We start from the raw sequence: 27,210 nt of genomic DNA on the forward strand, positions 1-27,210 counted from the left end.
CTGGACCTGCCTTGCCATGCCTTGCCTTGCCTTGCCTCGCCTTGCCTCGCCTGGCCTTACCTGGCCTTCCATTTCCTGGCCTGGCCTGGCATTGCATTCCCATCCCTTGCCTTACATTGCACTGAATTGCCTTGCCTGGCCTTACCTGGCCTGCCCTTGTATTACCTTTCCTTACCTGGCCTTGCAGTGCCTGGCCTTGCCTGGAATGGCCTGGCGTTGCCTTGCCTTGCCTTCCTTCACTTTCCCTGCCTTGCCTTGACTTGCTTGACTTGCCCTGCCTTGCCTTGCCTGGCCTTGCCTTGCCTGGCTTTGATTGGCCTGTCCTTGACTGTCCTTTCCTAGCCTTCCATAACCTATCCTTGAATTGCCTTGCCCTGCCTAGATTGTCCTCACCTGGCCTAGCCTGGCCTGGTCTGGCCTGGCCTGGCCTTGCCTTGCCTTGCCTTGCCTTGCCTTGCATGGACTGTCCTGTCCTGTCCTTGCCTTGCCTTGCTTTGCCTTGCCTTACCTTGCCTTGCCTCGCCTCGCCTCGTCTTGCCTTGCCATGCCTGCCTGGACTGTCTTTCCCTTGCCTTGCCTTGCCTTACCTTGCCTTGTATGGCCTTGCCTTGCCTGGCCTTGCCTGGCCTTACCTGGCCTTACCTGGCCTTACCTGGCCTTGCATTGCCTGTCCTGGCCTGTCCTGGACTTGCGTTGCCTTGCCTTGCGTTGTCTTGCCTTGCCTAACCTTGCCTTACTTACCGGGCCTTACCTGGCCTTGCACTGGACTTGGACTTTGCCTGTCCTGGACTTGCCTTGCCTTGTCTGGCCTTGCCTGGACTAGCCTGCCTTGCCTTGCCTTGCCTTGCCTTGCCTTGCCTTTCCTGTCCCTTCCTGGCCTGGCCTGGTCTAGCCTTGCCTTGCCTGGCATTGCCTGGCCTGGCCTTGCCTTGCCTTGCCTGGTCCTGCCTTGCCTTGCCTGGCATTGCCTGGCCTGGCCTTGCCTTGCCTCTCCTTTCTTGGCATTGCCTGACCTGGCCTTGCCTTGCCTAGCCTTGCCATGCATTGCCTTGCCTTATTTTGCCTTACCAGGCCTTAACTGGCCTTCCATTACCTGTTCTAGACTGTCCTTGCTTTCTTTGCCTTTCCTTGCCTTGTATTGCCTTTCCTTGCCTGGCCTGGCCTGGCCTGGCCTGGTTTTGCATGACCTGGCCTAGCCTGGCCTGGCCTGGCCTTGACTGGCCTTACCTGGACTTGCATTGCACGTTCTGCACTTGACTTGACTTGCCTTGCCTTGCTTTCCCTCGCCTTGCTTTCCCTCGCCTTTCCTTGACTTGACTTGCCTCTCCTTGCTTTCACTGCCTTGCCTTGCCTTGCCTTGTATTACCTTGCCTGGCCTGGCATGGCCTGGTTTTGTATGAGCTGGCCTAGCCTGGCCTGGCCTTGCCTTTCCTGTCCTGGACTTGCCTTGCCTTGGTTGCCTTTGTGTTGCCTGGCCTGGCCTTGCCTTTCCTGTCCTGGACTTGCCTTGCCTTGATTGCCTTTGCGTTGCCTGGCCTGGCCTGGCCTGTCTGTACCTGGCCTGGCCTTTCCTGGCCTAGCCTGGCCTGGCCTGGCCTGGCTGTACCTGGCCTGGCCTTTCCTGGCCTAGCCTGGCCTGGCCTGGCCTGGCCTGGCTGTGCCTGGCCTGGCCTTTCCTCGCCTAGCCTGGCCTCGCTTGGCCTGGCCTGGCATTACCTATCCTGCACTTCTCTGGCGTTGCCTGGCCTGGATTTGCCTGTCCTTCCCTTTCCTGTCCTTGCCTTGCTTTGTCTTGCTTTGCCTTGCCTGCCTTTCCTTGCCTGCCTTACCTTGCCTTGCCTTGCCTTGCCTGCTTTGCCTTGCCTTGCCTTGCCTGGCCTTGCCTTGCCTTATCTTCCCTTGCCCTGCTTTGCCTTGCCTGGCTTTGCATTGCCTGTCCTGGACTGGCCTTGCCTGGCTTTACCTGACCTTGCATTGCCTGTCCTGGACTGGCCTTGCCTTGCTTTGCTTTGCTTTGCCTTGCTTTTCCTGGCCTTGCCTGGCCTGGTCTGGGCTGGTTTGTCCTGGCCTTGTCTTGCCTTGTCTTGCCTGGCCTTGCATTGCCCTGATTTTGTATGTCCTGGCTCGGCCTGGCCTTACCAGGCCTTCCATTGTCTGTCCTGGACTTGCTTTACCTTGTGTTGCCTTGCCTTGTCTAGCCTCGCCTTGCCTTGCCTTGGTTGCCTGTCCTGTCCTTCCCTAGCCTTACCTTGCATTGCCTTGCCTGGCCTGGCCTTGCCTTCATGGCCTGGCCTAGCCTGGGCTTGCCTTGCCTTGTGTGGCCTTGCCGGGCCTTGCCTTCCCCTGTATTGCCTTGCCTTGTTTTGCCTTTCGTTGCCCTGCCTTGCTTGGCCTTGCCTGCCTGGCCAGGCCTAGCCTGGCCTTGCCTTGCCTTGCCTGGCATTGCTTCTCCTGGCCATGCCTTGCCTTGTCTGGCCTGGCCTGGCAAAGCCTTGCCTTGCCTTCCCTTGTATTGCATTGCCTTGCCTGTCCTTGCCTGTCCTGTCCTGGTTTTATATGAACTGGGCAGGCCTGGTTGGTCTGGCCTTGCCTGGCCTTACCTGGCATTGCATTGACTGTCCTGGACTTGCCTTGTATTACCTTGCCTTGCCTTGCCTTGCCTAGCCTTGCCTTGCATTGACATGACTTGCCTTGCCTTGCCTAGCCTTGCCTTGCCCTGCTGGCCTTCTCTGGCCTTGCCTGACCTGGTCTTACCTGGTCTGGCCTGGCCTTACCTGGCCTTGCATATACTGTCCAGTCCTGGACTGGCCTTGCCTTGCCTTGCTGGCCTTTCCTTTGCTTGCCTGACCTGGCCTTACATGGCCTTACCTGCCTTGCTTGGCCTTCCCTGACCTTGCATGCACTGGCCAGTCCTGGACTGGCCTTGCCTGGCCTAGCCTTACCTTTCCTTGCATGGTATTGCCTTGCCTGGCCTGGCCTTGCCTTCATGGGCAGGCCTGCCTTGGGCTTACCTTGCCTTACCTGGCCTTGCCTTAACCTGTATTGCCTTGCCTTTTTTGCCTTGCTTTGCCCTGCCTTGCCTAGCCTTGCCTGGCGTGGCCTTGCCTGGCCTGGCCTTGCCTTGCCTTGCCTTGCCTGCCCTTGCCAAGCCTGGCCAGGTTTGTCCTGGCCTGGTCTTGCCTTCCGTGTCCTTTCCTGGCCTTGCCTTGTGTTGATTGGCCCAGTCTGGCCTTGCCTTCCCTTTCCTTGCCTTAGCTTGCCTTTCCTTGCCTGGCCTTTCCTTGCCTGGCCTTTCCTTGTCTTGCCTTACCAGGCCTTGCATTGCCTGTCCTGGACGTGTATTGCCTTGCATTAACTTACCTGGCCTTACCTGGCCTAACATTGCCTGTCCTGGACTTGCCTTGCCTTGCATTGCCTTGCCTTGCCTAGCCTTGCCTTGCTTTGAATTGCCTTGCCTGGCCTAGCCTGCCCTTTACTTGCTTGGCCTTGCCTTGACTGGCCTTGCCTGGCCTTCTGTTGCTTTGCCTTGCCTTGCCTTGCCTTTCTGTGCCTAGCCTTTCCTTGCATGGCCTAGCCTGGACTGGCCTTGCCCTGGCTGGCCTTGATTGGCCTGAGCTTGCCTGCCCTTGCCTGGCCTAGCCTTCCTTGTCTTGCCTTGCCTGGCCTTTCCTGTCCCTTCCGGGCCTTGCCTGGTCTACCCTTGCCTTTCCTGGCATTGCCTGGCCTGGCCTTGCCTTGCCTAGCCTTGCCATGCCTTGCCTTGCCTTATATTGCCTTTCCAGGCCTTAACTGGCCTTCCATTACCTGTCCTAGACTGTCCTTGCCTTCCCTTCCCTTGCCTTGTCTGGCCTTGCCTCTCCTGGACTGGACTGGCCTTGCCTTGCCTGGCATGGCCTCTCCTGGCCTTGCCTTGCCTGGCCTTGACTGGCCTAACCTGGCCTTGCCTGGACTGTCCTGGATTTGCACTGCTAGTCCTGGACTTGCCTTGCCTTGCCTTGCCTGTCATTTCCTTGCCTTGCCTGGCATTGCCTGGCCTTGACTTTACTTTACTTCACTTCACTGGCCTGGCCTGGCTTGGCCTTGCCTGGCCTTGCCTTGCCTGGCCTTGCCTGGCCATGCCTGTCCTTGCCTTGCCTGGCCAGTCCTGGCCAGGCCTTCCCTTGCCTAGCCTTACCTTGGCTTGCCTGGCCTTGCCTTGCCTTGCCTGGCCAGGCCTGGCCTTGCCTTTATGGCCTGGCCTGGACTTGGCTCAGCTGGCCTTACATGGTCTTGCATTGCCTGTCTTGGACTGGCCTTGCCTTGCCTTGCCTTGCCTTTCCTGGCCTTGCCTGGCCTGGCCTTGCCTGGCCTGCCCTCCTTTTGTATGATCTGGCCTGGCCTGGCCTGGCCTGGCCTGGCCTTTCCTGGGCTGGCCTTGTCTTGCCTTACCAGTCTTCCGTTGCCTGTCCTGGACATGCCTTACCTTGCCTTTCCTCGCCTCATGTAGCATTGCCTTGCCTTGCCTTGCCTGGCCTTGCCTGGCCTTTACTGGCCTTGCCTGGCCTTACCTTGTCTTCGCTTGCCTTGCCTTGACTGGCCTTGCCTGGCCTAGTCTTGCTTTTCATTGCCTTGCATTACCTTCCCTTGCCTTGCCTTGCTTGGCCTTGCCTTGACTTGGCTGGCCTTGCCTGGCGTGCGCTGGTTTTGTATGACCTGGCCTGGCCTGACCTGGCCTGGCCTTTCCTGGCCTGGCCTTGCCTTGCATTACCAGGCCTTCCATTGCCTGTCGTGGACTTGCCTTGCATTGCCTTCCCTGGACTGGCCTGGCCTGGCCTGGCCTGACCTTGCCTTGCCTGACAATCCCTGGCCTGTCCTTACATCTCCCTGCCTGCCCTGAGATTGCCTGTCCTGCCATGGCCTGACCTGGCCTGGCCTGCCCTGAGATTGCCTGTCCTGCCGTGGCCTGACCTGGCCTTGCCTTGTTTTTCCTGACCTTCTCTGGCCTCATCTGGCCTGGCCTTTTCTTGCCTGGTCTGTCCTGGCCTGCCCTGCTCTTGTCTGGCCTTGCCTGTCCTGGCCTTTTCTGGCATGTCATAGCCTGGCCTTTCCTTACCTGGCCTTTTATTGCCTGGCACGGCCTGGCCTTGCATTCCCTTCCCTTCCCTTGCATTGCTCTGAATTGGATTGCCTGGCCTGGCCTCAGCTATCCTTGAATTACCTGGTCTTGATCTTGCCTTTCATTGCATATCCTAGTCTTGCCTTGCCTGGCCTTGCCATGACTTTCCTTGCCTTGCGTTGCCTTGCCTTCCCTTGCCTTGACTTGCACTGACTTACCTTGCCTGGCCTGGCCTGGTCTGGCCTGGCTTTGCCTTGTCTTGCCTTGCCTTGCCTGGCCTTGCATTGCCTGGCCTTGCCTAGCATTGATTGGCCTGGCCTTGCCTGGCCTTCCCTAACCTATCCTTTCCTTGCCTTGCCTTGCCTCGTCTTACCTTGCCTTGCCTTGCCTCGTCTTACCTTGCCTTGCCTAGCCTTCCCTGGCCTTGGCTTGCCTTGCCTGGCCTGACCTTGCCTGGCCTGGACTTGCCTTGATTTGCCTTGCCTTGCCTTGATTGTCCCTGCCTGGCCTGGCGTTGATTTGCCTTGCCTGGCCTGGCCTTCATTTGCCTTGCCTTTCCTTGCCTTGCCTTGATTGTCCTTGCCTGGCCTGTCCGTGGCTTGCCAGGCCTGGCCTTCATTTGCCTTGCCTTTCCTTGCCTTGCCTCTATTGGCCTGGCCTGGCCTGGCCTTGCCTTGCCAGCCCGTCTCTGGCTTTGCCTGGCCTTGCCTTGCCTTGCCTTGCCTTGCCTGCCCTTGCATCTCCTGGCCTGGCCTGGCCTTGCCTTGCATTGTATTTCCTTGCTTGTCCTGGTCTGGATTTGCCTTGCATGGCCTGGCCTGGCCTTGCCTTGCCTAGCCACGCCTTGCCTTGCCTTGCACTGACTGGGCCTGCCTGTCCTTGCCTTCTCTGGCCTAGCCTGGCCTAGCATGGCCTGGCCATGCTTGGCCTTGTTTTGCCTTGCTTTGCCTTGCTTTGCCTTGCCTTGCCTTGTCTTTAATGGCCTTGACTGGCCTTGCCTGGCCTGGCCTTACCAAGCGTTCCCTTGCCTTTCCTGGCCTTATATTACCTGGCATTGCATTGCCTGGCCTGGACTGGCCTAAGTTTACCTTGCCTTGCCTAGCCTTGCCTTGCCTGCCTTAGCCTGGCCTGGCCTGGCCTTGCCTAGCCTAGCCTTACCTTGCCTTGCCTTGCCTGGCCTTACCTTTCCTTGCCTGGCCTTGCCTGGCCTGGCCTGGCCTGGCCCTGCCTTCATGGCCTGGCCTGGCCTTGGCTTACCTGGCCTTACCAGGCCTTGCATTTCCTGTCCTGGCCTTACCTTGCCTTGCCTGGCCTTACCTTGCCTTGCCTTGCCGTGCCTGGCCTTGCTTCGCCTGGCCTTTCCTTGCCTGGTGTCCTGGGTTCAGCAGTAGCAGTCATGTTTTTCCTTTGTGTTAACTGGTGCAGTGCTGTGTTTTGACTTCTAGCTTGAGAACAGTGTTGGTGAAGCCGATGTTTTCCGTTGTTGCTAAGTGATGTTTACCCTGACCAAGGACTCTGTGAGGCTCATGCTCTGCCAGGGAGGAGGGGAAGCTGTGAGGAAGCAGAGACGGGGCGCCTGACCCGGGCTAGTCGGGGAGGTATTCCATACCACAGCACGTCATGCCCGGGGTGGGGGGTAACTGGGAGTTACCCAGAAGGACAGGGGCTTCTGGGTGGAACTCGCTTTCTTGGCCGGTGGTATCGTATTCTCTTCCCTTGTTATTTTCCCTTATCATTGTTTTAGCTGATAGTAGCGGTGGTGATTTGTTGCTGGACTGTTCTTGTCTCAACCCGTAGAAGTTGCACTCTCTCGATCCTCCTCCCCGTTCCTCCGGGAGCAGGGAAGGGGAGAGCCCCGGTGCGGGGGGGGGGGAGACGGACACGGACCTCGATTGTTGTCAGCTCGGCACCACTCACTGGGAGTGAGTGAACAAGTTACCTGACTGGGTTTAAACCACAACAGTTCTTTTTGGCACCCAACTTGGGTCACGAGGGGTTGAGATAAGAACAGATCTGACTGGATTGATAGTCACTCGTCACAATGCTGATTTATTGGCTCTCAAGGTTTTTCCTCTTGATCTCACAGTTTCAGTATATTGTATCTTACGTCCATCCGGTATTTGCTGTATTAGTGTTTTTCAAGGGTGGGGCTTGGGCTAAGGTTTTTGTCCCATTGTACTTTATGGTAATGACTTGTAATACAATAGAATCATTGATCATGAAACTGATCTGGCTTATGTTCCCAGTGTGGTCACCACCTTTATACTTTGGGAGGTATATGATGGAGGTGCTTAGCAATTACACATCTTTTTTCTCCTCCTCAGGTGGTCAACCTGTGAAGGAGACATCCTTTTATCCTCCCAGTCGTCCCCCCAGACCATTTACATTTGAGAGTTTTGAATTTTTTGAATGGCCTTTTAATGCTGTTGAGACTTGTTTGCTGATGGTGATGGGAATCACCATGCTAACACGCATACAGAGTGTGTTTTGCCCACTACTGATTTCAAGAGTTAAGCAGAGTCAGGTTTGGGTCTTGTCTGGGGTCAAACGACGATGTAGGAGGACCGAGAGATTTTCCCTGAGGCTGGACAGCCATGAGTGGCAGGGTGTGTGGGATAGTATGGGCAAGTATCTAGGTCAGTGGGCCCCTCCAGTACTTTGGAATTTCACTACCGAACAACTGCAAAATCCAGAAGAATTAGTAAAACACTTAAATGAGGTGTGTGGTCATTCTGGCCATACCAGAGATGGACAAATCACGGCAACGTGCTGGGGCTTGGCCTATGCTTACAGGGCCTTGTTCAACACTATCCGGCACCTTCAAAAGGAAAAGAATGTCAGCGGATTTGAGGGCAAAGTGACAGTCGCTACTCAAACTTTGGCTGCAATGAACTGCGCAGCTACCCCAGTGGCAAGTACAGCAGCTGCTCAAACTTCAACTGCAACAGACAGCGCGGTTACCCCAGCTCCAAGCACGGTAGCTACACCACCCCCAGCAACAAGTACAGTCGCTACTCAAACCACAGTGATAATCACTGCAGCCAAACCAGAGGACCAATTCGTACCAATATCAGTTGCCCCTGCACGCAAGAGAAAAAGCAAAAAGGAGGCAAAAAGGGTGAAGCGAGATGAAGAACCAATGAATTCACCACCCGGTCCAGAATCTGATCAGGAGTCATCATCACATGACGAAGAAGAAGAAGAAGAGGTAACTTCTCGACCTCGGACCTCAACCGAGCTGCGGAATATGCGAAAAGATTTTACCCGTCAACCAGGGGAGCACATCATCACGTGGTTACTCCGATGCTGGGACAATGGGGCCGATGGTCACGAACTAGAAGGCACAGAAGCCAAGCATCTGGGATCACTTGCTAGAGAAGGGGGAATTGACAAAGTAATTGAAAGAGGGAAAAAGTCCCTCAGCCTTTGGAGGCGGCTCTTGGCAGCTGTGAAAGAAAGGTTTCCGTACAAGGACGATGTTACGAGTCGTTCGGCCAAGTGGACTACTATAGACAAAGGCATCCAGTCTCTGAGGGAATCGGCCATCGTAGAGATGCTCTATCACATCAAGCCGAATAACGGGGATACACCTATAGATCCAGATGAAGTTGAATGTACACGACCCATGTGGCGAAAACTTACACGGAATGCACCGTCATCATATGCCCATTCATTGGCAACAGTGACCTGGAATGACATAGTACCACTAACAGTGGATGAAATGGTTCATAAACTCCGAGAGTTCGAAGACAACCCCACCCCTTCCATCATCTCAGCTGTGGAAAAACTGTCCCAGGACCTCAAACAATTGAGGGACGATGTATCTGATTTATCCATCTCCTCACGTGTACCAACACATGTCTCAGCTATTAACAAAAGGCGTCCTATTGTTCAAGAGAGGAGATACAGGAGGTATACGCCACGGGGTAACCTATGGTTTTACCTGCTGGATCACGGAGAAGACATGACAAAGTGGGATGGAAAACCTACTTCAGCTGCCATACCGGACATGCTAGAACTTCAGTATGAACAAGAGTCAAAGGCAGCCAAGTGGTATGCCACGATTGATATTGCCAATGCATTTTTCTCAATTCCTTTGGCAGCAGAGTGCAGGACACAGTTTGCTTTTACTTGGAAACACAGCCCTACCATTTGCCACGGACTGATCCAGACTGCACTGGAACAGGGGCAAGCTCCAGAACACCTGCAATACATTGATGACATTATTGTGTGGGGCGATACAGCGGAAGAAGTCTTTGAGAAAGGGAGGAAAATAATCCAAATCCTGCTGAAAGCCGGTTTTGCCATAAAACGGAGTAAGGTCAAGGGACCTGCACAGGAGATTCAATTTTTGGGAATAAAATGGCAAGATGGACGTAGACAGATCCCCACAGATGTGATCAACAAGATAACAGCAATGTCTCCACCAACTAATAAGAAAGAAACGCAAGCTTTCTTGGGTGCAGTGGGGTTCTGGAGAATGCACATCCCAAATTACAGTTCGATTGTAAGCCCTCTCTATCATGTGACCCGGAAGAAGAATGATTTTAAATGGGGCCCTGAGCAGCAACAAGCCTTTGAGCAAATTAAACGTGAGATAGTTCATGCAGTAGCCCTTGGACCAGTCCGGACCGGGCCAGATGTAAAAAATGTGCTGTACACTGCAGCTGGGGAGAACGGTCCTACCTGGAGCCTCTGGCAGAAAGCTCCAGGGGAGACTCGAGGTCGACCCCTCGGCTTTTGGAGTCGGGGATACAAAGGATCTGAGGCCAGCTATACCCCAACTGAGAAAGAGATACTGGCAGCGTATGAAGGGGTTCGAGCTGCTTCGGAAGTGATTGGCACTGAAGCACAGCTCCTTCTGGCACCCCGGCTGCCCGTGCTGGGCTGGATGTTCAAAGGCAGGGTCTCCTCTACACATCATGCAACTGATGCTACATGGAGTAAATGGGCTGCACTAATTACACAACGAACTCGAATAGGAAATCCCAGTCGTCCAGGCATTCTAGAAGTCATCATGGACTGGCCAGAGGGCAAAGATTTTGGAATGTCACCAGAGGAGGAGGTGGTACGTGCTGAAGAGGCCCCACCATATAATAAACTGTCAGAAAGTGAAAAGCAGTATGCCTTGTTTACTGATGGCTCTTGCCGTATTGTGGGAAAGCATCGGAGATGGAAGGCAGCTGTGTGGAGTCCTGGACGACAAGTTGCAGAAACTGCTGAAGGAGAGGGTGAATCGAGTCAGTTTGCCGAGGTGAAAGCCATCCAGCTGGCCCTGGACATTGCTGAACGAGAAAGGTGGCCAGTACTTTACCTCTATACTGACTCATGGATGGTGGCAAATGCCCTGTGGGGGTGGTTGAAGCAATGGAAGCAGAGCAACTGGCAACGCAGAGGTAAACCCATCTGGGCTGCTGCACTGTGGAAAGATATTGCTGCCAGGGTGCAGAACCTGGTGGTGAAGGTACGTCATGTAGATGCCCATGTAGCCAAGAGTCGGGCCACTGAGGAACACCAGAACAACCAACAAGTGGATAAAGCGGCTAAGATTGAAGTGGCTCAGATGGACTTAGATTGGCAACATAAAGGTGAATTATTTTTGGCCCGGTGGGCCCATGACACTTCAGGCCATCAGGGCAGAGATGCAACATACAGGTGGGCCCGTGATCGAGGGGTGGACTTAACAATGGACACTATTGCCCAGGTTATTCATGAGTGCGAAACATGTGCTGCAATTAAACAAGCCAAGCGGTTAAAGCCTCTTTGGTATGGAGGACGATGGTTGAAGTATAAATATGGGGAGGCCTGGCAGATTGACTATATCACACTGCCACCAACCCGCCAAGGCAAGCGCCATGTGCTTACCATGGTGGAAGCAACCACCAGGTGGCTGGAAACACATGCTGTGCCCCATGCCACTGCCCGGAACACTATCCTGGGCCTTGAGAAACAGATTTTGTGGCGACACGGCACCCCAGAGAGAATTGAGTCAGACAATGGGACTCATTTCCGGAATAACCTTATAGATATTTGGGCCAAAGAGCATGACATTGAGTGGGTATATCACATCCCCTACCATGCACCAGCCTCTGGGAAAATCGAACGGTACAATGGGCTGTTAAAAACTACACTGAGAGCAATGGGTGGAGGAACTTTCAAGCATTGGGATACACACTTACCAAAGGCCACCTGGTTGGCCAACACCAGAGGATCTGCCAACAGGGCCGGCCCAGCCCAGTCAGAACTTTTACATATTGTAGAGGGGGACAAAGTTCCCGTGGTGCATATGAAGAATTTGCTGGGGAAGACAGTCTGGGTTATTCCTGCTTCAGGTAAAGGCAAACCCACTCGTGGGATTGCTTTTGCTCAGCGGCCTGGATATACTTGTTGGGTAATGCAGGAAGATGGGGAAGTCCAATGTATACCTCAAGGGGATTTGATTTTAGGGGAAAACAGCCAGTGAACTCAATTGTATGCTGTTGCCTGCTGTGTAATGCTTTTATAGCCCATCAACTAGATGTCTCCAGGTCACCAGCGACTGGCCCTGACTTCCCTCCAGCCATCATCCCAACAGAGAATGAACTTTGAACATCATGGACCGAATATAGGGATTGGTCCATGCACTAAGAAAATGATCTTTTCCTCTTGGTCTGTATGTATATGGATGTATATATGTGGGAGAGCGATGGTGTATTGAAAATGTGGGATCTGAGCACGACATGAATGGTATGGAATAAGGGGTGGATAATCTCCTGGGTTCAGCAGTAGCAGTCATGTTTTTTTTTTCCTTTGTGGTAGCTGGTGCAGTGCTGTGTTTTGACTTCCAGCCTGAGAACAGTGTTGGTGAAGTCGATGTTTTCGGTTGTTGCTAAGTGATGTTTACCCTGACCAAGGACTTTGTGAGGCTCATGCTCTGACAGGGAGGAGGGGAAGCCAGGAGGAAGCAGAGATGGGGCGCCTGACCCGGGCTAGCCAGGGAGGTATTCCATACCACAGCACGTCATGGCCGGGGTGGGGGGTGACTGGGAGTTTCCTGGAAGGACACGGGCTTCCGGGTGGAACTCGTTTTCTTGGCCGGTGGTATTGTATTCTCTTCCCTTGTTATTTTCCCTTATCATTGTTGTAGTTGATAGTAGCGGTGGTGATTTGTGTACATTGGTTGCTGGGCTGTTCTTGTCTCAACCCGTGGGAGTTGCATTTTTTCGATCCTCCTCCCCGTTCCTCCGGGAGTGGGGGAGAACCCCGGTGGAGGGGGACACGGCCCTCGATTGTTGTCAGCTCGGCACCACTCACTGGGAGTGAGTGAACAAGTTACCTGACTGGCTTTAAACCACGACACCATTGCAGGGGGGGTTGGAACTTGATGATCTTAAGGTCCTTTCCAACTCGAACTATTCTATGATTCTATGATTCTATGACTCCTCTATGACTCCTCTATAAAACCTCTATGACTCCTCTATGCTTCTTTATTGACTGCTCTGACATCTTATTGACTTCTCTACGACTGCTCTATGCCTTCTCTTAAGACTCCTCTATGACTCTATGACACTATGACTCCTCTAAGACTTCTCTATGACTCTATGATACTATGACATCTCTATGACTCCTGTATGAGTCCTATATTCCTCCTCTATGACTCCTCTATGACTCCTTCATGACTCCTCTGACTCCTCTATGACTCTGCTATTACTCATCTATGAACACTCTACAACTCCTCTATGACTCCTCTATTACTGCTCTATGACTCTTCTTTGACTCCTCTATGACTCTTCTATGACTCCTCTTGAACCAACCTACGACACCCCTACGATGCCTCTATGACTCCACTGTGACTTCACTGACTCCTCTATGACTCCTCTATGACTCCTTTATTACTCCTCTATGACTCCTCTATGACTCCACTATGACTCTACTATGACTACCCTGTGACTCCTCTATGAATCCTCTATAACTGTATGACTCCTCTATGAATCCTCTATAACTCTATGACTCCTCTATGACTTTGCTATAACTCTATGACTCCTCTACCACTCCTCTATATCTCTATGACTATGATTTGTCTATGACAGATATTTGAATGCTCTATGACTCCTCCATGACTTGTCTATGACTCGTCTATGACTCGTCTATAACTCCTCTATAACTCTATGACTATGATTCGTCTATGACAGATATTTGAATGTTCTATGACTCCTCTATGACTTGTCTATAACTCCTCTATAACTCTATGACTGATTCCTCTATGAAAGATATTTGAATGCTCTATGACTCCTCTATGACTTGTCTATGACTCTTCTATAACTCCTCTATAACTCTATGACTATGATTCCTCTATGACAGATATTTGAATGCTCTATGACTCCTCTATGACTTGTCTATGACTCGTCTATAACTCCTCTATAACTATGACTACTCTATGATTCCTCTATGACAGATATTTGAATGCTCTATGACTCCTCTATGACTTGTCTATGACTCGTCTATAACTCCTCTTGGACACCTCTATGACAACTCTGTGACGCTTCTATGACGCCTGTATGATGCCTCTATGAAGCTTTTATGACTCCTCTGTGACTCCACTGTGACTAGATTGTGACCGTCGTATGACTCCTCTGTGACTCCACTGTGACTAGATTGTGACCATTGTATGACTCCTCTATGACTCCTCTGTGACTCCTCTATGACTTCTCTATGACTCCTACATGACTCCTCCATTACAAATCTATGAATCCTCTATGACTCCTCTATGACTACTCTATGACTCTTCTTTGACTCCTCTATGACTGTTCTATGACTCCTCTATGACTCCTCTTGAACGCCTCTATGATGCCTCTATGACACCTTTATGACACCTCTATGACTCCACTGTGTCTGTATTGTGACTCCACTGAGACTCCACTGGGACTCCTCTATGACTCCTCAATGACTCTTATATGACTCCCCTATGACTCTTCTATGAATCCTCTATAAATCTATGACTCCTCTCTGACTCCTCTATGTCTCCTCTATGACCTCTCTATGACTCCACTATGACTCCTCTATGACCCTTGTATGACTCCTCTATGGCTCCTCTATGACTCTGTATGACACTATGACTCCTTTATGACACCTCTACGACTCTTCTATGACTCCTCTTGGACGTCTCTATGACGCTGCTATAAGGCCTCTATGAAGCCTCTATGACTCCACTGTGACTCCTCTGTGTCTCCACTGTGACCCCTGCATGACTCCTCTATGACTCCTCTATGACTCTTCTATGACTCCTCTGTGACGCCGCTGTGATTTCTCCATGAATCCTCTCTGACACTTGAACAACACCTCTATGATTCCACCATGACTCCTCTATGACTCCTCTATGACTCTTCTAAGACTCCTCTAGGACTCCTCTCTGACTCCTCTCTGATCCCTCGTTGAGCTCTCTGTGACCCCTCTATGACACATCTATGACTAATCTATGACGCCTCAATGTCGCCTCAAAGACGCCTCTATGACATCACTATGACGCCTCTATGACTCCACTATGATTCTTGTATGACTCCCCAGTACTCCTTTATGACTCCTCTGTAACTCTATGACTCCTCTGTGACTCCTCTGTGACTCCTCTCTAACTCCTCTTTGACTCCTCTGTGACCCATCTAAGACTCCCCTATGACTCTAAGACTCCATTATGACTCTTCTAAGACTCATCTAGGACTCCTCTAGGACTCCTCTAGGACTTCTCTATAATACATCCATGATTCTATGACTCCTCTATGATTCGTGAATGACTCGTCTATGATTCCTTTTGGATGCCTCTGACGCATCTATGAAGCCTCTATGACTCCTCTCTGACCCCTCATTGATCTCTCTGACTATTCTATGATACTATGACTCCTCTATGACTTCTCTGTGACTCCTCTGTGACTTCTCTATGATTCCACTATGACTCCTCTTTGAGTCCACTATGACTTCTCTAGGACTCCTCTAGGACTGCTCTATGACTCCTTTATGACGCGTCTATGACTCCTCTTGGATGCCTCTATGATGCCTCTATGACGCCTGGATTACTCCTCTATGACTCCTCTACGACAGTATGATTCCTCTATGATGCTACGACTCCTCTATGACTCTAAGACACCTCTATGACTCCTCTATGACTCTAAGACACCTCTATGATTCGTCTATGACTCTTCTATGACTCCACCTTGTCTCCACCGGGACTCCACTGTGAGCCCTGTATGACTCCTCTGACTCCTCTCTGATTCCTCTATGACTCCTCTATGACTCCTCTATGACTCCTCTATGACACTATGAATCCTCTATGACAATATGACTTCTCTATGACTCCTCTATGACTCTATGAACACTATTAATTTATGAGCCCTCTATGACTCTCTGATTCCTCCTTGACTCCATGACTCCTCTATGACAGCTAAATGACACTATGTCATTATGACTCCTCTCCGAATCCTTTATGACTCCACTATGTCTCATCTAAGACTCCGCCATGACTCCTCCATGACTCCTCTACAAGTCTTCTATGAGTTCTCTGAGTCCTCTATGACTTCACTATGACTTTTCTGTGACTCCTCTATGACTTTTCTATGAATCTATGACTCCTCTATGACACTATGACTACTCTATGACTACTCTATGACTCTCTCTAACTTGACTCTGACTCCTCTATGACACCTCTATGACTCCTCTATGACCGCTCATTGACCCCTCTATGTCTGATCTATTATTCCTCTAAGGCGTCTCTATGACGCCTCTGTGACGCCCCTATGACTCCACTATGATTCCTTTATGACTCCTCTATGACTCCTCTATAACAATATGACTCCTCAATGACTCATCTACTCCTCTCTGACTCCTCTCTGACGCCTATATTACACCTCTTTGATGACTCTATGACTTCACTGTGATTCATTCATGTCTCTCCTATGACTCCTCTATGACTCCTCTATGACTCTATGACTCCTCTGTGACTCCTCTTTGATTCCTCTATGATTACACTATGTCTCCTCTTTGACTCCACTATGACTCTTCTTTGACTCCTCTAGGACTCCTGTAGGACTTCTCTATAACTCTATGACTCCCCTGTGACTCCTCTGGGACTCCTCTGTGACTCCTGTTTGACTCCACTATGACTCCTCTTTGACTCCTCTAAGACTCCTCTATGACTCCTTCTAAGACTGTTCTGTAACTCTATGATTCCTCTGTGACACCTCTATGACTCCTCTATGACTGAACTGTGATTCTTGTTTGACTCCACTATGACTACACTTTGACTCCAATATGACTCCACTATGACTCCTCTAGGACTCCTCTTGGACTCCTCTAGGACATCTGTATGACATATCCATGACACTGTGACTCCTCCATGACATCTCTGTGACTACTCTTGGATGCCTCTATGACACCTCTATAACTATAATGTGATTGCACTGTGACTCCACTGTGACCCCTGTATGACAACTCTATGAATCCTCTATGACTCTTCTCTGACTCCTCTCTGATCCCTCATTGACTCCTCTTTCACTCCTCTATGACTTCTCTATGACACTATGACTCCTCAAGGACTCCTCCCTGACTCCTCTGTGACTCCTCTGTGACACTTCTCTGACTCCTTAATGACTCCTCTATGATTCCACTATGACTCATCTTTGACTCTATGACTCCTCTGTGACTCGTCTATGACTCCCCTAGAACTCCTCTAACACTCCTCTATGAGTCATCTATGATTCCGTTAGGACTATTCTAGGATTCCTCTAGGACTCCCCTATGACACCTCTATGACTCCACTAAAACTCCACTATGAGTCTTCTATGACTCCTCTAGGACTCCGCTATGACTCCTCTATGACACTTCTAGGACTCCACTATGACTCCAGTCTGACTCCACTATGACTACTCTATGACTCCTCTGTGGCACCTATATGACTGCCCTTAGACTCTTCTATGACTCCTCTAGGACTCCTCTATGACTCCGCTAGGACTCCTCTACGACATCTCTATGACTCCACTATGACTCATCTATGATTCGGCTATGACTTTGCTATGACTCCCCTATGACTCCTCTGTGACTACTCAATGACTCCTCTGTGACTCCTATACGACACTATGACTCCTCTATGAATCCTCTTTGAGTCCTCTGTCTCCTCTATGATACCCCTATGACTCTATGATACTATGACTACTCTCTGACTCCCCTATGACACCTCCATTACTCCTCTATGACTCCTCTATGACTCCTCCATGACTCCTCCATGACTCCCCTATGACTCCTGTAGGACTCCTTATTGACTGCTCTGACACCTTATTGACTCCTCTGCGACTCCTCTATGACTCCTCTATGACTCCTGTATGAATCCTCTATGACTTCATGGAACAATGACTACTCTATGACTCCTCTATGACATCGCTATGAATGCTCTGTGACACATCTATGAATCTATGACTCCCCTATGACTCCTCTATGACACATCTATGAATGCTCTATGACACATCTATGAATCCATGACTCCCCTATGACTCCTCTATGACTCTTCTACGAGTTCTCTACGATTCCTCTATGACTCTATGACACTATGACTCCTCTATGAATCCTCTATGAATCCTCTATGACTCCTCTATGACTCCTCTATGACCCCCCTATGACTCCTCTTTGACTCTATTACTCCTCTATGACTCCACTATGATTGCTCTATGACCATCCTAAGATGCCCCTATGACTCCTCCATGACCCCTCTAAGACTCCTCTATGAATCCTCCATGACTCATCTAAGACTCCTCTATGAACACCCAATAACCCCTCCATGACTCCTCTAGGACTCCTCTAAGACTCCCCTAGGACTTTTCTAGGATTCCTCTAGCACTCCTCTGGGACACCTCTCTGATGCCTCTCTGACTCCTCTCTGACTCCTCTAAGACACTATGACTCCTCTATGAATCCTCTTTGATTCCTCTGTCTCCTCTATGACACCCCTATAACTCTGTGATACTATGTCTACTCTCCAACTCCTCTATGACTCCTCTATGACTCCTCTATGACTCCTCCACGACTCCTCTATGACTCCTGTAGGACTCCTTATTGACTGCTCTGACACCTTATTGACTCTCTGACTCCTCTATGACTTCTCTATGATTCCTCTATGACTTCTCTATGACTCCTCTATGACTCCTCTATCACTCCTGTATGAATCCTCTATGACTTTAGGCAATGACTCCTCTATGACACTTCGATGAATGCTCTACAACACATCTATGAATCTATGACTCCCTTATGACTTCTCTATGAATCCTCTGACACCACTATGACTAATCTACTATTCCTCTTCCACTCCTCTACTTCTCTGTGAGTAATCTGCGACTCCTCTACGACTCCTCTATGACTCCTCTCTGACTCCAATATGACTCCTCTAAGACTCCTCTAAGAATCCTCTATGACTCCTCTAAGACACCCCTATGACTTCTCTACGACCTATCTATGACTCCTCTATGACCACAGAATGACCATTCTATGACTCTGCTACGACCCCTCAATGACTCCTGCATGAAACCTCTATGACTTTATGACACAATGACTCCTCTATGACACATCTATGAATCTATGATGCCTCCAACTCCTCCATGACTCCTCTATGACTCCTCCATGACTCCTCTATGACTCCTCCATGACCCCTCTATGACTCCTCCATGACCCCTCTATGACTCCTCCATGAAAACTATACGACTCCTCTATTACTCCACTATGACTCCTTCCTGATTCCTCCAAGGCTCCTCTATGACACATCTATGACTCTATGACTCCTCTGTGAATCTCTGACTCTTTTCTGACTCCTCTCTTACTCCTCTCTGACTCCTCTATGATTCCTCTTTGACTATTCTATGACTCCTGTATGAATCGAATGACTCCTCTATGATTTCATTATGACTCCACCACGACTCATCTATGAATCCTCCTTAACTCCTCCATAACGCCTCTATGACACATCTGTGACTCTGTGACACCTCTATGACTCTCTGACTCCTCTCTGACTCCTCTCTGAATCCTCTATGATTCCTCTATGCCTCCACTTTGACCATTCTATGACTCCTCTATGACTCCACTATGACTCCACTATAACTCCACTATAAATCCTCTATGACTCATCTGTGACTATTCAATGAACCCTCTAATAATCTTATATGACTCCTCTAAGATGCCTCTAAGAATCTTCTTTGACTCCTCGAGGACTCCTCTATGAGTCCCCTAGGACTCTTCTATGACTCCAGTATGACTCCTCGACGACTCATGTACAACTCCTCCATGACTCCCCTATGACTCCTCTATGAGTCCCCTATGACACGCCTATGACTCCGCTATGACTCCTCTATGACGCTTCCATGACTCCTCCATGACTATTCCATGACTTCTCTATGACTCCATTATGACTCCGATATAACTCCTCTATGACTCCTCTATGACTCTTCCATGACTCTTACATGACTCCTCTATGGCACCTCTATGACTACTCTATGACTCCTCTATGTCTCCACTATGACTTCTCCGACTACTCTATGACTCCTGTGACTCCTCTCTGATTCCTCTATGACACATGTATGAATTTATGACTTCTCTATGACTCCTCCATGACCCCTCTATGACTCCTCTAGGACCACTAAATGAAACTTCTATGACTTCTCTACGACCTGTCTATGACTCCGCTATGCCCTTATGACACAATGGCTCCTCTATAACTCCTCTATGATACCTCCATGATTCCTCCATGACTCTTCTATGACTTCTCTATGACTCTCTATGACTCCCCTGTGAATGCTGTATGACTCCTCTATGACTCCTTTATGACTCCTCTATGACTGATATTTGACTGCTCTATGACTCCTCTATGACTCCTTTATGACTCCTCTATGACTGATATTTGACTGCTCTATGACTCCTCTATGACACCCCTATGACTCTATGACACTATGACTCTTCTATGACCCCTCTTTGACTCTAGGACAGTATGACTCCTCTATGACTCCTCTATGACTCCTCTATGACTCCTCTATGACTTCTCTATGACCCCTCTATGAGTCCTCTATGACTCCTCTGACTCCTCTGACTCCTCTATGACTCCTCTATGACTCTTCCATGACTCTTTTATAACTCCCCTATGATTCCTGAATGTCTCCTCTATAACTCTATGAAACCTTTATGACTCCTCTATGACACATCTATGATGCTTCTATGACGCATCTATGACCCCTCTGACTCCACTATGACTATTATGACTCCTCTGAGTCGTCAATGAGCCCCCGACTCTTCTATGACTCCTCTATGACTCCTCTATAACACTATGACTCCTCTATGACTCCTCTACAACTCCTCTATGAGTCGTCTATGACACCTCCATGACTCTATGACTCTATGACTCCTCTCCGAATCCTCTATGAGTCGTGGACAGGATGACTTTTCTATGACACCTCTATAATGCCTCTGTGACGCCTCTATGACCCGTCTTCAACTCCTCTATGACTCCTCTATGAAACCTCTATGAAACCTCTGTGACTCCTCTATGACTCTATGACTTCTCTATGACTGCCCTATGACTCTCTGATTCCTCTGTGACTCCTCTCTGACTTTTCTAGGACACCTCTATGACAACTCTGTGATTCCTCTATGTCACTATGACTCCTCTATGACTCGTCCATGACTCCTCTATGACTACATTGTTACTGCTGTATGACTGCTCTATGACTTCTCGATGACACCTCTGTGACTTTTGACATCAAGACTCCTCTCAGACTCCTGTATGACTCCTTCATGACTCCTCTATGACTCCTCCATGAATCCTCCATGACACCTCTATGACTCCTCTATGACTTCTCCATGACCCCTCTGTGACTCCTCTATGACCACTCAATGACCCATCTATGAGTCCTCTATGACCCCTCCATGACTCCTCTACGACTGCTCTATGACCTCTCTATGACTCATCCAGGACTCCTGTATGACTTCTCTAGGACTCCTCTATGACACCTCTATGACTCCTCTATGACTCCTCTGACTCCCCTAAGACTCCTCTATGACTCCTCTATGACACCTCTATGATGCCACTATGATGCCTCTATGACACCTCTATGACCCCCATTGTGACTCTACTATGACTCCTAAGATTGCTCTATGAGCCGTCTATTAGCCATCTGACTCCTCTATGCCTCCTCTACCACACTATGACTCTTCTACGACTCCCCTACAATATTACTGACCCCCTTTACAGCAGTGAAGATAAAGGAACAACCTGCTTGGATACATCATTCAAGAATTAAGAAAGCACCAGAGCTACAGAAGACATGGCGGATCGAACCTTCAGGACCCTTACGTATGAAATTGCGTCGGTCATAATTTGGACTCATATGATAACTGGCGCACGAGCTAGGGACCAGAACTTACACCTGAAGTTAGTGCAGAATATTACTAATGTTTTTAATCGTACTGACTATTGGGTGTGTGCACAGTTGCCTAAATCAGGAGAAAGCCTGGATCTCCCATTAATTATAGTTCCAATTCCAAACACTGCCTCATGGACAAATTTGTGGGTGAACACTAGCAATCTGTATTCGAAGGAAAGGTTAAACTTTGGAATAGTTAATCCTAATCCAGGTAATAAACATTACACCTGTGCACAAAGATGTATTACACCAGGAACCAGGGTAGGAGATCATGCTTGTTTCAATGCCACAGATGTAGGTCACCATTCAAATTGCAATCGCGCTATTAATATAGATGGTATTGTAGTTCAGTGATGGCCTGTTCCTAAAGGTACTGGTTATGTGGAGAAAATGCTTATAAGACTCTGCCCCCCAGCTGGAAGGAGGCATGCACCTTAGGTGCTGTAATACCCAATTTTACTATTATCAACAGGTATCCTTCTGGGACCTGGATTAGAAGTTTTGCTAAACGGGTTAAGAGAAGGTTTAACCCTATTATTGAATGACACACTGCATTTCATAGTTTTGTAAGAGGGCTAATTCCATCTTTGGGAGTAAGTGAATTAGAGAAGGCAATTGTAAATATCTCAGCAACCATAGAGGAAATGGAAAGTAAAACCATTGATATAATTCAGGCAGAACAGCAAGAGATAACCAGCCTGTCTAAAGTGGTATTACAAAACAGAATAGCTCTAGACATGTTACTGGCAGGACAAGGAGGGGTTTCTTCCATAATCAATGAAAGTTGTTGTTCCTATACAGACTAAAGTGGCAGAATCGAAACAGATCTGGGGGAAATTTGGAAACAAACTAAGATATTTCATGAAATGGCCATGGATGACACCTCCTGGGGTTTTGAAGAAATATGGAAAAATTTAACTTCATGATTACCTGATCTCTCCTGGTTGAGGCAACCGGTTGCAGGAATATTGATGTTATTTGTTTTAATATTGATTACTTGCGGTATGATACAACGTTCCCTCTGCTGTTGTAAATGGTCTATGATAAATTATGACGATTGGCAAAGGAACGAAATTAAGCACCAGGTAGAAACGGGAAATTATTTCAAAAAGACTTTAGACGGTAATGGTAATATAAAAAATGTTGCAAAAGAATTTGCAAAAGGACAGAAAAAGGGGGAATTTGAGACAAGGAGGAGTATAAGGACAGGAGGATTGTTATGTCTGTGGTGTACCCCTTGGGTACAGCAGCCTTGAGGGAGACCGTGCCAAGAGCTGTGCTGAAGCTGAGGGAAACCACATCCACTCTTTGCCTCCTCACGCACAACTGCAGGCTCTCAGCTTGGCCAGGCAGCAGTTACCCTTCGGATGGCTTTTAGGTGCCCAGAGGTGTCACCCAAGAGGACTCTGATGCTGGCACACGCCTCACCAAAGGCAGCTTGTGCAGCCTGGGTTCCCCTGGGTTGCCCTTGGCACCTTTATCAAAGGTAAGCGCAACGTGTCCTTGTCCTCCCTCCCAAGAGACCTCTGCCAATCCAATGACTTTTCACAAGGGGGATCCCAAAGGAATGCCGATCTTCCCCTGTAACGGCACTGCCACTGTCCTGCCTGTTACACCGCGTCCTTCATTCCTCTCATCTTTCATAGATTTTCCTTTCAAATAACCCTTTCAAATAACTTCTATCAGATGCCCTTTGTAATCTTCCTGCACCCAGAAACCTCCCCAGTTCCCTGGAAGACAATCTGGAAGACTTGACAAAAACTACATGCTGAGACATGGCTCATCAGGGTTTAATGAGTCCCATGGTGTATTTGGGCTGAGTCCGTGAACCTCAGGTGCTGAGAGGAGACTGAGGAAACCTCTCAAGAAGTCCAAGTCAGAAACAAAGCCCCAGGTCCCTTCAGCATTCATGGGCCCCACTGAGGGCTGCTGCTGACAAAGCCTCCCCAGGGACTCGTTAAAGCAAGTAACTGGAGGCTGTGATTACAGGAGACAAAGGCAAAGTGCAGGTGTCTGATGGTGAGAAAACCCTTGGTTTGTTTGATGATGCAGAAGGGCCAAGCCCTGACCACAGGCCTTGGAGAAGCAGAGCCTGAAATCCTGAGAGTGAAAGTTCTCCTCATAGGCCTTGATGAAAGAGGCAACTGCCATAGCCCAGGGCACAGAGGCCTTTTGTTCTTTCGGGCCTATCAGTCATGCCAGAACCCTGTCATCTCTGCTGCAGGCTGTCCTACACTGGCCCATGCCTGCACCTCTTTCCCTTCAGGCTGTTGACACCCATCTTGCTTTCCCACCTAGCTCTCACCTGGCATTTCTGTACCTTCAGTCCCATCTCTGCACCCGTTGCTGTCAGGTCCTTGAAACACAAAGCCATGGGCTGAGCCAGACTGGGTCTGGGTGACCTCTTGCACCACAAGTCCACCTTTTGAGAGACATTTCTCTTTCCTAACTTTGAGTCTGAACCTTCCAAGCTGCACTTTGCAGAGGTTTCCTTCTCTTCCTGCTAGCAAGAAAACCTCCATCATCTCTGAAGCCACATTTCACCTAGTTGTAGGCTGCTACTATAGTGTCAATTCAAGAGATGCATTGAATATCCCTCAGCAAGCTGATCTAAAGGAGGCTTCTAGAGGAATGGGTGATGCCATCAGTATAGAGAACTAAGCACCATGAGAGAGCAGTGGGAAAAGGCAATGGTCTGGATTGAGAACTAATTGGGAAGACCCAAAAGGAGATGTGGTGTCCTTGGGTGCAAGGTAAACCATGCTCTGGGGACAGGGCACCTCATCTGGGACTGGAGGTGGCTGCTGGCTGTTCTCTGCTGCACGCAGTCCTTTGCTTCTCCCCATGAGAGCTCCGTGATCTGCCCTTTGAAACCGTTCTCCCCTGCTTTCAGCACAGGGCAGGTGTTTGTGGGGGTTCTTAAGATCAATTTGTGTGTGAAGGCATCATACACAAGTGTTGTAAGCAGAGGGCAAATGGGAAAGGACTGATGGACACTGCAGCCCTCCTTGCTCTGCACTAAGCTACAAGCAGCTGAGAACTTCTCCCTGTGTCAATATTGTTCTGATTTTCTGTCAAACAAAGAATGTTTTATACACCCCACCCCCCAAAAAAAAAAAAACCACCTCAGCAGTATTCTGCCAGTAAATAAATAACACAGTCCAAATGACTCTAAGGCCATGCTGAGCCTCTCTTGTGCAGCCCAGACTCACTCGAGTCATGAGTACAAGTAGTGAACTTTACAATAAAGTTGGATTTCATCTGTCATCCCTTGTGAACATCAGAGGTGGACAAAGCACTGCTTCAGAGCAAAGCTGACTCCCATCCAACCTGGCCTTGAACACTGCCAGGGATGGGGCAGACACAGCTTCTCTGGACACCCTGTGCCAGTGTCCCACCACTCTCAAAGGGAACAACTTCATCTGAATGTCCAAGGTAAATCTCCCCGTTTTCAGCTTAAAGCCATTCCCCCTTGTTCTGTCACTGCAGGCCCTTGCAAAAACCCCTCTCCAGATTTCTTGTAGGCCCTGCTTAGATATGGAGAGATTGCTAAGATATCTCCCTGGAGCCTTCTCTTCTCCAGGTTGAACACCCACATCTCTCAGTCCGTTTCCATTGGAGACGTTCTCCAGCCCTTAGAGCATCTTTGTGACCTTTCTTAAGCCCATCATTGTAGGATCAGAAGTGAACAGAGGTTGGAGGGGACCCCAGGAGGTCTCAAGTCCAACCCATCATGAACAGGGTAAGAGCAAGTGGTTCAAGGCTCAATTCAGGCTGAGTTGGAAATCCCCAAGGCCAGAGACTGCACAGCCTCTCTGGGTGACCTGATGCAGCACTTGCCTGAGCCGATGGGAGCAAGGTTTCCTTCTGTCCTGGCTGAACCTCTCCTCTGTCACTGTCCCCCACTGCCTTTTGTCCTCCCACCAGGCACCACGGTGAGGAGCCTGTCTCTGTATTCTCCATGTCCTCCTTGCCGCTACAGGAGGCCAGTCCCCAACAGCCTTCCCTTCCCAAGATCTCAGGTCCCCATCAGCCTTCCCTTCTCCAGGATGGACAAGCCCAGCTTCCCCAGCCTCTCCCCACAGGCACCGTGATCCAGTCCCTGCCTGTCCTGAGGGCCCATTGCTAAACCCCCTCCTGCTTGCCAATAGCATTCCTGAACAGGGGATCTGAAACCTGTATGGAGTATTCCAGATCATCCCTTCCCTTGTTCTCCAGCCGTGCTCCTGCTCATACAGCCCCCGATGCTGCTGTCCTCCCTTGCTGCCTCCTGTCCAGCTCCGGCCCACCCAGACCTTTCCATGTGCTGTTCTCAGCCAGGCAGCCCCAGCCTGTGCCATTGCAGGGGAGATCCCTGCAGGACCCCTGTGTCCCCTGCTCCCCTGCCCAGGACTCCCTGAGAGCTCTGCAGCCCCCCCATGCTTTCCCATCGCCCCACACCAGCACAACAGCCCCATTCAATGGGCTCCCCAAGGGCTCTTCCTGCTCCAGGCACAGAGCAGCCATCCCAGAGCTGGAGCAGCCAGAAAGCTGCTTTCATTCCCCTTCACTCCTGCCATGTGAGGACATATCACAGAGAAGAAGTTGCTGCAGGATCATTTATTTCCCTTAAATACAGTCAGAGACCAGAGTGACACGAAGTCTGTGGGCCACACAACACGAGTGGCAACTTAATTAGGAGGAGATGAAAACTGACATTTCTATGAAGACAACATCATCACAAATTGAAATAGGAAAACAAATGTAAAGCAGGAAAGACAGACATGGCCTGTCATGACCTACACTGGAAGCCCTTTCAAGGCTAAAGCAAGCAGCGTATATCTGCTGAAACATCTGGTCACCAGCTTCCTCACAGCATCCTTGAGCTCCTGGTTCCTCAGGCTGTAGATGAGGGGGTTCACTGCTGGAGGCACCACCGAGTACAGCACTGACACCACCAGATCCAGGGATGGGGAGGAGATGGAGGGCGGCTTCAAGTAGGCAAAGACAACAGTGTTGACAAAGAGGGAAAGCACGGCCAGGTGAGGGAGGCACGTGGAAAAGGCTTTGTGGCGTCCCTGCTCAGAGGGCATCCTCAGCACAGCCCTGAAGATCTGCACATAGGACCCCACAATGAAAACAAAACAGCCAACAGCAATCAGGACACCAACCACAACAAGCCCAACTTCCCTGAGGTAGGAGTGTGAGCAGGAGAGCTTGAGGATGTGGGGGATTTCACAGAAGAACTGCTCCACATCATTGCCTCGGCAGAGGGGCAGTGAAAATGTATTGGCTGTGTGCACCAGGGCATTGAGAAACCCAGTGCCCCAGGCAGCTGCTGCCATGTGGACACAAGCTCTGCTGCCCAGGAGGGTCCCATAGTGCAGGGGCTTGCAGATGGCCACATAGCGGTCATAGGACATGGCAGTGAGGAGAAAATACTCTGCTGAAATGTATAAGAGAACAAAAAAGAGCTGTGCAGCACAACCTGTGTAAGAGATGGCCCTGGTGTCCCAGAGGGAATTGGCCATGGATTTGGGGACAGTGGTGGAGATGCAGCCCAGGTCCAGCAGGGAGAGGTTGAGGAGGAAGAAGTACCTGGGGGTGTGGAGGCGCTGGTCGCAGGCTGTGCTGGTGATGATGAGGCCGTTGCCCAGGAGCGCAGCCAGGGAGATGCCCAGGAAGAGCCAGAAGTGGCAGAGCTGCAGCTCCCGCGTG

General features: G+C 50.0%; 1 protein-coding gene across 1 annotated transcript in view; it reads right to left on the bottom strand.

The window, feature by feature from the left end:
* LOC133282546 (olfactory receptor 14J1-like) overlaps positions 1–26,915 on the bottom strand; it is a 71,841-nt gene extending 44,926 nt beyond the window's left edge. Inside the window, exon 1 of the mRNA XM_061478552.1 lies at positions 26,356–26,915. Coding sequence (XP_061334536.1) covers positions 26,356–26,915 — 560 coding nt within the window. The remainder of the gene's footprint in view (positions 1–26,355) is intronic.
* Positions 26,916–27,210: the final 295 nt, after the last annotated feature.

This window comes from Pezoporus flaviventris, unplaced genomic scaffold (genome assembly GCF_033815535.1).
Source record: "Pezoporus flaviventris isolate CSIRO_AGI_PZ_B2104156 unplaced genomic scaffold, CSIRO_AGI_Pfla_v1 ptg000127l, whole genome shotgun sequence".
Lineage (NCBI taxonomy): Eukaryota > Metazoa > Chordata > Aves > Psittaciformes > Psittacidae > Pezoporus > Pezoporus flaviventris.